This window comes from the organism of the source record quoted next, unplaced genomic scaffold (genome assembly GCF_019419815.1).
Source record: "Pyrus x bretschneideri cultivar Hongxiangsu unplaced genomic scaffold, Pyrus_bretschneideri_v1 Contig68, whole genome shotgun sequence".
NCBI classification, from domain to species: Eukaryota; Viridiplantae; Streptophyta; class Magnoliopsida; order Rosales; family Rosaceae; genus Pyrus; species Pyrus x bretschneideri.
The window spans coordinates 2,237,796-2,251,430 of record NW_025999807.1 but is presented as its reverse complement, the minus strand read 5'-3'; the positions used below and the strand labels follow the sequence as shown (position 1 = coordinate 2,251,430).

The following is a 13,635-nucleotide window of genomic DNA, read 5'->3' as shown; positions in this document are numbered from 1 at the left end:
ACTTTCAAACAAATAACTATAGAAGGATTCTTAGCCTCTACATTTAGCCTTTGTGTATTTAACTGCATTTCGCAATATCCAAGTCCTTCAGATGATCCACTGATTTAAAAGAAAACACATCAACAATAATTAAGTTTAGTTTCTTCTACAAGCAAAAGGATTTTCCACATTATTGCCATTAGGGTTTTAGGCATCTTCGTCACTTTTTGTATTGATGCGTCTTCCTCAGTTTGTCGCTTGGTAATTCTCCACGAGATTTACTACCGATCTTTGCCTAGTTTGTTGCTTAACGAAAAATGGCTCATGGTTGGCAAAATCTTCACTAATAACATGTAATATATTCTAAAATCACAACAACAAAGACATTAGTATCACAAATTAGTAAACCAGACTATATGAAACCAATTACATTTAACTTATTCGTAGAAGAAAAATTGGCGCATCATAAGAATGTCTTCTACTCTTCAAACTATGTGCTCTTACTGAACTAGAAGACATGATGATCAACAAGTGAAGAAAGTCTTCTACACACAACAAAGTGTTTTCTACTATCCAACATGGCTTAGCTCAATATGAAAACATATCTTTGTGAGTACAGGGACCTATCCTTTGAAGCCCCTCAAACTAAAACGACTCACATGTTAAAGACGAAATAGGAATCATCATGGCTTAATTATTAATAATAAAGTATAGCTATACCACTACTATCAAATTGCTAATCCTACTAATAGAGGAGTTACATTATTAATCTTTGACATTACGACTCTATTTCACCTACTCATGTTATATGTGATTAAACACATTCACAATCTTACATAACCAAGAATGATGGCATACGGTTGTTGAAACAACAATGTTCATTAATATTGTAACTCCTCTATTAGTAAGATTAGCAATTTGATAATAGTGGTATAGATGTACTTTATTATTAATAATTAAGCCATGAGGATTCCTATTCCTTCTTTACTAGATGAGTCGGTTATAGTTTGAGAAGCTACAAATGATAGGTCCTTGTACTCATAAAGATATGTTTTCATATTGGGCTAAGCCCTATTGGATAATAGAAAACACTTTCGATTTGCTATGTGTAGAAGACTTCCTTTACTCGTTGAACATCATGGAACCGGATCCTTCAAAACTGAGTCCACTAATCAATGAATCCAAACCATTGAAATTTAATCCAACGGCTACAATTATTATAACTTTTAGAAGGTCCCCCTTATTTGTAGTCGTTGAATCAAATTTAATGGCTCGGATTCATTGATTAGTGGGCTTAGTTTTGAAGGATCCAAAGGGAATCCGGTTCCGACCATCAGAGCAACTCCACCCCTAAAAAAATGCGCCAACACCCAGCCCATTTAATCCACTCAGTGAACAATGATAGACCCCAATGAACAGTAATAGGCCAAATGCATATCCACCCCTAAAAAATGCGATGGCACAAAGTCTAAAAAATATGCTGGCATAAACAATCTCCACCCCTACAAAATGCGTTGGCACCCAGCCCATTTAAAATATTATTAATTTTTTTTTAAATAATAAATAAATAAATAATTTTAATTTCGAATAGGATTTTTAACCAATCTCGTCACGTCACGTATCATTATCCGAACGTACTATTTTGTGAATGGATTTCCGATAAGATTTTCAACCAATCCCGACGTGCCACATGTCACTATCTGTTTACAATAATTTAGCCAAGATTTCGATAAGATTTTCAACCAATCACATAGTGCCACGTGGCATTGTCCAGAACCTCATCCTTTCTTTTTTTGTCCATATAAATCCTACATCCCTGCATCCATCCTCACACGAAACTCAATCCTTCTTTTAGCTCAGAATCCTTCTTCATCGTTTTCAAATCTTGAGTTCTTTTTACAATGTCTTCTTCAAGGAGAGTGTTTAAACAATTTAAGAAGAACCATAAAAGATTGTTGGCACAACATGAAGAATTGGTTAATCTCGAGGAAGGTGGAGGTGGAGATGAGGCTTTCGCAATAGAGGAGGATGAGGATGATGACCATAGAAGGCAAAGGGCCTCACATTCATGCCGTGTCATGGAAGTTGTGGGTCAGATAGCCAAACCCAGATGTGCCACAAACTTCAATAGAAAAAGGGAAAGACAAGGTAAATATCTCTTGGAAGATTATTTTATTCCCAACAGCGTATTCCCTGATCATGTTTTTAGACGTCGTTTTAGAATGCAACGAAATTTATTCGACAAAATCATAAGTTCTATTTGCAACTATGATCCATACTTTGTGCAAAAAAAAGGATGTTTTTCATGTTCTAGGTCTTCTTCCTGAGCACAAAATTATGGTTGCCTTGTGAATGCTTGCATATGGAACATCTGCAAATCAAATGGATGAGATCGCAAGGATGGAAAAATAACTGTTCTGGAGTCCCTGGTGTGGTTTCGCTCTGCAATTAAAGCGCTCTACACCAATGAGTACCTCCAGAAGCCCACACCAAGGGACATGCAAAAGTTTCTGAGGAAGGGTGAAATGTGAGGCTTCCCTGGCATGATTGGAAGCATCAACTGCATGCACTAGACTTGGAAAAATTGTCCAAGTGCGTGGCAAGGAGCTTATGGCGACAGAAAAAGAGCCAAAAGTATCATTTTGGAAGCGGTGGCTTCATTTGATACATGGATTTGGCATGCTTTTTTTGGTGTTCTAAGAGCTCAGAATTACCTAAATGTCCTTGCTCAATCTCCAGTGTTTGATGAACGGCTGCAAGGAAAAGCGCCGAGATGCACATATTGGGTTAATGGCCATAAATACGATGGACCATATTACCTTGCAGATGACATTTACCCAAGGTGGTCAACATTTTTCAAAACAGTCCCACATCCACAAAGTGAAAAAGAAAAACACTTCGCAAAATGTCAAGAGGGGTGTAGGAAGGATGTGGAGCATTGTTTATGTATTCTGCAAACTCGTTGGGCGATTGTCAAGGCTACTGCTAGAATGTTTGATGTCAAGGCTCTTCGATCCATCATGATGACGTGTATTATTCTCCACAACATGATTGTGGAAGATGAGTATGATTATGATGTCGTCGATGAATACAAGCCTAATATGATGAACAACTCAAGAACACATATCTACTATGCTCATGACCGGACCAAAGATCCCGTGCAACACGAACCATTAGAACGGGATAGACGTTACAATGAGTTGATCATTGAGCGGTACACTTCAGTGCAACATACGCCGCCAGAATGACCAAATTGAGCACCAGTGGGGATTGCAACAACGTGAAGATAATTAAAATGAGCTTCTGGTTGAAGAATAAAGTGTATTTTTTATGTGTTTTTGTAATCTTATTTGATGTGTTTAAATAAAGTTCCAAAAATAAATTTGAAATTACATAAAGTTTTAAAAATAAATAAAAAAAATTACACAAAGTACTAATAATAAATAAGAAATTACATAAAGTACTAAAAATAAAAACGAAATTACAGAAAGTACTAAAAATAAATATGAAATTATACAAAATCTGTGGAGCTAGGATATGTGGTGCTAGGATCTTCGTTGCTAGGATCTGTGTAGCTAGAACCCCTTCAACTTATTTCCTCATCTCTTGCACGCCTCATTTGCACCACGTCTCTTTTTTCCGAAGTCCAAAAATATTTTGAATTTGGAGACAGTCCTACTAGAGGCTTATTCATAGTGTCATGATCTGCTTGAGCCATCCTTTTTTCTTTAAGCATCTCATTTTCTCGATTAAGTGCTTCTCTAATCATCTCATTCTCTCAATTAAGTAATTCTCTTTCTCTCTCAACCACCGCATCACGTCTCTCAGTAGCTGCTAATATTGATGTCATAGCAACAGCTTTTTCCTCATCTCTAGCCGCTTTCCGCACCATGTTTAGTTCACCTTGGCGAGCAAGTTCGTCCATATATTTAGTGTAGTCATTTTTGGAAGAACTACCTTTTTTCTTTGATGCCTTTTACCTTGAGTCCTGAGGGATTGACGAGTCGGTTGGTTCTCCGGCACTTCTTCAGGCGTCCCTTCCATCTCTTCAAATGTGTCGCCTTCTTGTTCAGCCACGTCTGCCTCTGGCGAACAGTGTAGACCCATGCCGTGCATGACAACTTCTAGACCGGTTACCACAATTTTGTATCTGGGGCAATCTTTGGCAATTTGCCAACATTCCCATTTGTTGAATGATTTGTTCTGGTTCTACGCATTGTAGAATACTTGTGCTTGTAGTGTCTATAAATGTGGGATAAGACAGCATTATAAAATGCGGGTGTAAAACAAATAAATAAATTAACATATTGATGCAGGTGGAATGCATATAAATAAATAAAAATATTGTCACCTGATCCGCTAAACTTGTCCCACTACGCAGATTACCGGAAGCATGAGAGATGGTGTTTTTCCAACAAGTAAAGGATGCGTTGAGTTTTTTCCAACGACCTTGAAGACCTTGACTACTTCTAGCGTCTTTTCCATGTACATCGCAAAACGCTTTTGTAATTTTACTCCACATCGCTTATCCATCTCATTACCCGTAATCGGGTCATGAGTAGTGTGACCCAGCATTCACACAAAGTAAGATCTTCGATGAGCTTCCACGTAGTCATTTTTTCTCTCAAAAATTATATGAAAGCTTTGGTAAAAATTGTTGAAAATATTGAAAGTGGTGTAAGGTGGAATAAGAGGCTTAGGTATTTATAGGAAGAAAAAAAAAATTTGTATTTTTTAACAATTTTTAATTAATTTTTTTTCAATTTTAATTTAGGTAATTAATCTGGACTGTTGGATTTGAAAAAGATTCAAATCCAACAGCCTATACCTTGACACGTGACCAAAGGTCATAATTCTGACTATTGTGCCTTTTTTTTCTAACTGAAAAATGTGGACCGTTGATCTCTGGATCGGACAGTCCAAATCAATTTCAAATTCAAAATTTTTTGACCGTTGGAAATCCAATGATCTAGAAAACTAGCCATTGGAAATCCAACGGCCTAGAAACGAACATGTGGCCTCCCATCTAATCATCTCAGTGCGCTTGCGCTAGCGGGCCACCCCACTTTTTGTTGTCGGGACATGCGGCCACACACGCATGTATCGCACGCGCCTGGCGCAAAAAAAAAAATTCAAATGCCCTCCTACTCCATGCTAGCATCAGTATGGCGTCAGATAGGCCGATCCATGGCTCTGTTGATTCTGGGCTAGCATGGAAACCAGCTTGGGCTGGGTGCCAGCCTATCTGTTGGGCTTGAGTGGATTGGCTAAGGTGTCAAGCCAATAATTTGGTTGGGTGCTGGCCTAAAGAGTCCCCGGTGGAACTACTCTCATGTCTTCTAGTTCAGTAGGAGCATATAATTTGAAGAGTAGAAGACATTCTTATGATGCGCCGATTTTTCTTCTACAAATAAATTAAATGTAACTGGTTTCATTTACATGTTTTCTAACATTACTCTCATATGTATATATTAACAGGTCTGTATGTATTAATTTTGATTTTTTAATCTCCACTCATCATTCTACTTCGTCTCATCTTGGCTTCAAAAAATAATAATTCTTTACATTATCCTTACAAACCTTCCCCATTTCTTGTCTTGCAATATTCAATAATGTTAAGTGTAGGGTAATATGAAGCTCAATTCAAGCATGCACAAGAGCAATTACCAAGGAATAAATGTGGACTTTATTTGAAGAACTAAGGCTTGCTAACGATTCGTGGGAAAATTTCAGTCCGCTCACCGAGCATGAGCATTGAGCTCAACACCTCACCTTAATTAAAGAAAATTCTAGCTAGTTAATACGTTTGATTTTGAAGTCTTTTTATTGTTTGATTATTCCTTCCTCCTATAAATTATTATAATAATTTTGAACATTCTCCTTACTCTTAATAGTAATAAATTTTAAAAATCTTATGCCTTTTTCTGCCGGTTCTTCAATTTTATAACCATTGGTTCCGATTGCTCCAATAGTAATAGTCATTTTCCATTAACTCCAAGAAAGTGGTTAATTTTAAAGAACAATTTTCTCAATGGCACAAGAATATTTGGGGTTAATTATTTTGATAAGGTAAGTATGGTTTGTGAATTGTGTAAATATCTAAGGATTTGTATCTACTAATTAAGCAAGTGACTTGTGTATTTATAGATTTTTGTTAGTCGTCAGACTCGTTAAAACACAAATGAATAATTTTCATCACTCGTTAGAGTCATTGGAAAGAAAGGAATAATTTTGGTCACTATAGTTGACTATGGTATAATATTTTCACATATATACATAATAAGGATATCTCCAATCATGCTCTCTATTTTATAGTAAAGTTTTCGCTAAAATTATCAAAAAGTTATTTTAGGAACTTCTTTCTCCCTCCCTATATTTAGAAGCTTGTAGATGAATCCGTATCTGAGGAGGTGGATAAGGAGCATGATTGGAGTAGATTTTTGTGAAATCTTCCCTAAATTCTAGTTAAGAGATGCTCTAAGAACTCATTTAGAGAGCCCATCGAAGATGCTTTAATTAATATTGAAATCAAATTTTTAATCATATTAACATATCTTTATCTCTACTAATTAATAAAATACTCATTGTCAACCAAAACCCTATGAAATTACTAGTTTAACCCTCTAATTAAAACAAAACATGAATAAGAAATATGGGGCAGAAATGTAATTTCACAATACGAAATTTTGCTGTTTTTTTTTTTTCAAAGCCTCACCTACATGTAATCCTAACATATCTCTAATTATAAATTAAAAAAAATAAAAATAAAAACTTCCCACTCATACATTCTCTATCACTCTCTTCCTCTCTTCTTCTATTTCAAAAACAAAACAAAAAAAATTCCTCACACACTTTCTATGTGCTCATATGCTAGTAATTAATTATGACAATTATAAGTGAAGTGGTAATACCATACCATGGCGAAAAGTGATAAACAAAATTGTACTACAAGTACAAAGAATCATAATATATAGAGACAAAGCAAATATTTCATCAAATTGAGCTAAACGCGCGCATAAAAATTCAAATGTGTAAAAGGTGAATATTATATGACTCTCTTAGGCTTCAAGTCAAAGATTACGAACTAAAAAGTTGTAGAATCATTGTGCTCACAAATGTTTGTCTTTAATTGCAATTCAAGCAGTTAATAAAAACCTGAAAGCTAATTTTTTATTGTGACTGGAACACGAGGAGTACACCACGTGTTTTATATAAGTAGTGAGAAATTTTATTTTTTAAGTTATTAACTTTTTAACACACATCTCATCATTTGTATAGTGACATGTGATGTACCACTCCGTGAACCAATCACCCTGAAAAATCTCTCAAACGTATGAATGGCTATAAACCAATGAAAATTGGGGAAGAAAGAAACACATGTGAACCCACTCATATTAAAATGCGACTTGAAACCATGATTGCCTCAACTTCATTAGACATTGAAGAGTATGAGAAGCACCCAAAATGAATAATGGCTATCGACATAGGATTCGACTGCAGCCACACTAAGAGAAATGCTAAACCGTGAGAACTTTTTTTTTTTTTTGGGTCAAGTAAACTTTTATCACAACTAAAAACATACACATACACACAAACCCAAGGTCGAAACAAAACACATACACAATCAATACATGGGCCAAGAAAGACAAACAACAAAGGGCCAACCAATAGTTGAAGCCCAAAATGCACAAAAGGGATTACAGACTCCAGAAAGTTCTATAGCATTCACCGCCATTCTCGATCTGTCCTAGTTCTCATCCACAGCCAAGCATCGCCAGATCAATTTCAGCATCCCACCCCGATTAGTTTCCCGAGCACAGCCACAGAGAAAGGATAGTCAGCAACTTAACTGAACAAGCCAACTATCAGGATGAAGTCCGTGGCAACCCACGAACAATACTACCGGTGAAGGCAGATAACAGGGAGAATAGGAATATGGATGAACAAATAGGAATATGGATGAACAAATATGAGGGATACCAACTGTATAAGTGGAATTGAATAGATCAGGATAAAAAAAAATGGGGGAATAAGTTGTAGAAGTACAAAACAGAGAAGAGAAAGAAAGAAAGGGGGAAACAGCGACCGACCCCAGCCGAAACTAGGGCCAACGCCACCTAATTTTCTTAAGTTTGTAAGCCTCACACCAAGGGGTGAGAAAGACTCTCACTTGGAGAGAAAACTTCTTAAAATTATAATTTTGATAAACTATGAGAACTTTCTCTAAAGAAAAACTCTTTATAGACTTTCTACCACCTCATGTTTTGACATAATGTTTTATAATATTGGCATGAGAATTAACGTTAAACCGTAAGGTGACAGAGACTCCATGAAGTGTCCCACTTTAAGAGTCTTTTTAGCATGTCTCATGACACCGAATGTGTTAAAAAAAAAAAATTAAACGCAAGTCAAATCATGGGTAACTAATTTTTGTTAATTACAAAACTCAATGAATTTTAGGTAATAAAAAAAATTAATCAGGATGACAATGTATTTATTTGATACATATTAATAGAACCATGTTTATCAACCAAAAACTAATGAATTTACTGTTATACCCTTTTACACTAATTCAAAGAAAATATTTAAAAAGATAAAAATTGGACAATTATAGTAATTTCACACAAATAAATTTTTGCTTTTTTTTTTTTTTGTTTTTCTACACCTCACAGCGATGTCATCCTTTCAATATCTAAACTCCCTCTCACACACATTTGCACCCATGTCTACTTTTTCCCCACTTTTCGAACTTCTCAAATCCACAAATTTTTTTTACACAAATTAAATTTAATTCTTTATAATATTTTAAATCACATACATAATGTGTGTACTGCAACTAGTTATGATTAAATAATCTTTAATTTAACTAATTTTTTTTACAAATACAATCTTTAACTCTATATAGTAGATATTAGTTAATAATCATGACTAAGTGGGCAATAGGTTGTTGCAAATGGCCCTTTACCATAGTGGTGAAAATAAGTTGAGCCCTTGCATGACAGCGTGGGTTCAAAATCCGTCAGTGGCATAACTAACATTTAATCTAACAAAATCTATTGTTTAAGAAGAAAAAAAGTGGGCAGTAGGTTGTTTAATAAGGACAATAGTTACGATAGTACGAAGATGAGTTAATATTAGAATGTCAGCATCCAACCCAAAACAATTAGCAACTGGTGGAAATGCCTAATATTTTTTTCTTTCTATTTTAATACAATGATATAGTTACGTTAGGGTGCCTTAGTTTTGTTTTTAAGAATAAAATTAAAAAGTGGGTGCCACTTAGTATTAGATCGTAGTGGTATTCATCTTCACTTATAAGTGAGAGGAGAGGTCTTAGGTTCGATTCTCGTCAAATTCAAATTTGAATCAAATTATTGCTAACTTATTGTGAGGATAAGCCCACCCCCTCCTCTTTAACGTAGATAATAAATTTTTTGTTCAAAAGAAAAAAAAAAATGGCCCAAATCCCACATTTCTATTTCTTTCCACCTGTGGGTTTCTCCTATTTGTTTGCTTAATTTCAAACACAGAGGTTTTTTGGGCCAGGCCTGTTTCTATTTAACACAGGCTGCATGTGGACCGATATGTACATGCCTTCCAAATTGCACTCAAGAACTGATACACTTAACAGCTTCTGTGACACCACAATGATACACTATCTTCTTCTATATAGTTGTCACCCACCATGTACAAAAGTTAAAACCTTCTCCAACCACTCAAGTACCATGCACAATTTGAAACCCCCAATCCAAGAGCCAGCAAAATTTGTTAGGGTCTTGTAGCTCAATGATCATGATCATTTACATATGCACTACTGGAAGTTCTGTATTCGATTCTTTCCACCGCAATCAGCTAATTCTTGCATTTGCCACACACTCAAGTCCCATCGTGTCTCCCTCTGGGTTTGCCTTGTAGTGCTCCAATGTTGTGGTTCAATCTGGCAATCATGTCCTGCCCATCTCTAACGGTCCAACAGTTACCTGCAACTAATTGTGCTTTTAAATCTTTCAATTGCAATCAACAATTTCAGAGAATATCAGATTTTTATTTTTATTATCTTTGAGATATCTCTTCATGTTGTGTAAATTTTCTTTGAGATGTTTCTTTTGTGATTACTTGTAAATATCTCCTTGTGTAATGCTTCTTATAAATATTAGGGATTTTTAAACATTACAAGATTAATAGGATTTTAAATAATTATAACCCCATGAACGTCAAGATTTGATTGACAAGAAAAACTGAAAACAAATGAACTGCTACTAGTTATATCAAATAGGTTTTTATTATCACAAAATGTTACTGAAATTTAGGGTGGTATAATCCCACTGAATTGATCGAAACGAGCCGAACCAAATTGTTCACACACACACACACACACACACACAAAGGACTTCCACCGCAGAATGAATAGATGGACACCTACACACTCAAAGAAAGAGACAAACAGAGTTAGACTAACATCGATGTGGTGTTAGGGAAAGAGCATTCGGTGCAAGTTAGAAAGACTGTAGGAATATCCCTATGAGATTCATGAAATATGTTTCGAAGAATCTTGTCATGCTAAGAGACTAATAGACAAGCCCATTACACATTAGTCCATATTTTGGCTTTGTCACCTTTTCGAGTGTCAGCCAGCACGCCTTGACTTCGATGTGCACATGGATATCCAAGTCAGCATGTGTCAGCGTTTCTCCTCATTTTGATCGAACAATTTCAATATCGGTTAATGTCGTCTTGAAGTTTAATTGTGCACATCAATGTCATCCATCCATTTCAATTCCGTAAAAAAATTTGCATGCTCACGTGGCACACAGAAAAACATTCATATGTGTGTATTATTCAACAACTCTGCTAAAAAAATACTTCAAAAAGTTTGACCTTCTTTAAAAATGTGTGCAAAAAATAGAAGTTTTCATACCACATTGATCGATGTTAAAACTAAGAGCGAGGGGAGGTAAATTCAAATGCATTTTGTGATTAAAAGTTTATGAAATCATTTCTTCAAATTACTCCATTCCCTTCTCCATAGAACCTAAGGAGTCTGCATGCAGTGGGAATCATAAAGTCACTGATTGGACGAGTTGTTTACTTTTCTGAGCACATGGCAACCATTGATAGGCCAAAACTATACGACTAAGCAGCTCTGCAAGAAACATTACTAGACTGTAATACTAAGTTGTGAGTTCTATTCGATCTTGCGTAAGTACCAGTCCAATGCACATGGTCTCATTCAATGTGAAAGTGGGTTTTAAGAATGGAGACATGTTCTCCTAGATCTCAGGGTCAAGAAAATGGTGGTCACTCACTGTTCGATCTTAATTCAACATAAGAAAGTACAACAGAAAAAGTTAGTGAGTACACATTAGATTACGATCAAACGGTTGATGACCACCATTTTCTTGAATCTTGAAGTCTAGTCTAGAGAACAGTTCTGTTTAGAAATGAGGTAAGATGTTAAACCCATCAACAATGAAATTTAATCTACTCACAACGTCCACTAGGGCTCGTTTGGTGTCTAAGATTATATTAGGACGGATAACCTACCATATTGAAGAGACATTGAAGGTGTGGCAGAATGGTTTTCTATTTTTCCTGTCAAAACAGTCATGTTATCGTTCAATGACATAAGAGGGGAGGCAGCATATGCAGTAATGATTTTGATGTACCAAATCTATAAACTGTCAAAATAAGTTGATCACAATCAGTTCTTTAACTGGGCCAAGCCACTCGGAATATAAATCTTACAACTCTCAAAACATTCTTCTCTGCTCTTGTCCATCTACAGGCAGATGTAAAAAAACCACCACTACCGCTCACGAAGCCAGCCGTGGCGCAAGGCAGCATGAGCTTGTCGTTCTTGATAAAGCAATGGGGGCACAGCTACAATCCTAGAAATCTGAAATAAGTACCAGCAGATATTAGATCCTAAATGCAAACGGAAAGAAAAGAAACCCATCAAGTATTCTGTTGGCCAATGACTCTGCGAAGTTTACATTTAAAACTGACGCCTTGGCCTAGGTTCTGCTGCAGACACTCGGATAGATCTTCCATTCAAGTCCTGCAGAAAACAAAATTTATAAAACACAATATTGTACACGTAAATGGAAACAACATTGTTAAGAAGAGGTAATGATATACGTACAACTCCATCCAATGATTCAATGGCACTGTTCATTTCATCAGCAGTATCATAAGTTACAAAACCGAAACCCCTCGATCTGCCACTGTCCCTGTCAAAAACTACCTTGGCTTCCAAAACCTTTCCTTGCTCACTAAACAAGTTCTCAAGAGCCAAATTGTCAACACCCCATGCAAGGTTGCCCACGTAAAGGCGGTTGTTAGAGTCATAACCACCACCACCACCTCTGGGACCTCTGGCACCTCTGAAAGAGGAATCCTCAGTCCGAGGAGGAGGAGGTCCATAGTTTACCCTCAATGCCCTGCCGTCAAGTTCCTGCCAAATGCCATTAAGTCTTGCTTAGATACAATACACAGAGTTCTCATGGATGAAATACAACCGAATGACGGCAATACTCAGTAAAACCATTACGAAACTCAACCAATCACTACACCAAAAAATCCACATCAAGCTCCAAAATAACCATTTCAGAATGAAATAATTTTGACCAAATTTCAAACATCAATCAACGAGATAGTTTTCACGATAATGTCATGAAACTCTTGCTCATAGTTATAAAAAATAAACAGGTACTCAAATGACTTCCAGACTCGGAACAATCGATGAATGTTAATTAATACAACTACGGATAACATACAAATTCACAAAATTTCACACTTTCGCACATATAAGAATATATCTGCAATGGTCAGACTTAAATATGAAGACTTACATAGCCATTTAGCTGGCGAGCAGCAGATTCAGCTTCTTGAACACTGGACATAGTCACAAACCCAAATCCTCTGCTTCTTCCGGTCGTCTTGTCATATATCACCTGCAAGAAAACCTCCATATTTAACCACAAAACACAAAACCAGCACCAACCCATTTCACTTTTCACCAAAATTTCATGTAAAAGTTACGAAATTCGAGTGAAAACAAGGAACTACCTCGACCATCTCGACATTTCCAGCGCTTTCGAAGATTCCAGCGAGCTGAGCGCTATCGACGCTGAAGGGAAGGTTACCCACGAAGAGCTTGGGTTCAGGGGAGGCCTCTCCGTCGTCGCTGAGAACCTCCTCATCCTGCTCGAACTCGGACGAGACGGCGACGTTTCGGACGAACCGAGACGAAACGCTTTGAAACCCCTTCCCGGAGTTGAGAAACGAGGCTGAAATTGAAATGGGTTTACAGCCGAGCGCTAGGGCGGAGTAGAGCGGGATTGAGGCGGCTTTGGGGGTATAGAGGGCTAGGATTTTGGGGGAGAGAGAAGGAAGAGCGAGGGCAGCTGTGGAGGCAGTCATGGTGGTTTTGCTCTGCTTCTGGTTTTGCCTCTTTACAGATAAGGTTGCAAAGAAAAACGAGGATTTTACAGAAGCTGGTGTGTTATGGCCAGTGCTCACTTTGCCCACTTGGTGCTAGATCATGGCCGTTGATTTCAGATAGTAGTTGCCAGCTGTTGAGGGAGATGTGAGATATTAGATGGGGAGGGCAGAGATGCGGATACAAGAGGGCATAAGATATTTCGAGTGCCTTGC

The 13,635-nt window shown here is 36.8% G+C and overlaps 1 protein-coding gene across 1 annotated transcript; it reads right to left on the bottom strand.

The window, feature by feature from the left end:
* Nucleotides 1-11,623: 11,623 nt before the first annotated feature.
* On the bottom strand, nucleotides 11,624-13,418 carry LOC103962537 (RNA-binding protein CP29B, chloroplastic). The gene is made up of 5 exons (XM_009375251.3): nucleotides 13,048-13,418; nucleotides 12,831-12,932; nucleotides 12,122-12,433; nucleotides 11,973-12,037; nucleotides 11,624-11,875 (listed from the first exon to the last, which is right to left on the bottom strand). The coding sequence occupies exons 1-4, from the start codon at nucleotides 13,399-13,401 to the stop codon at nucleotides 11,975-11,977; spliced, it is 831 nt and encodes a 276-aa protein (XP_009373526.2). The 5' UTR covers nucleotides 13,402-13,418; the 3' UTR covers nucleotides 11,624-11,875; nucleotides 11,973-11,974.
* Nucleotides 13,419-13,635: the final 217 nt, after the last annotated feature.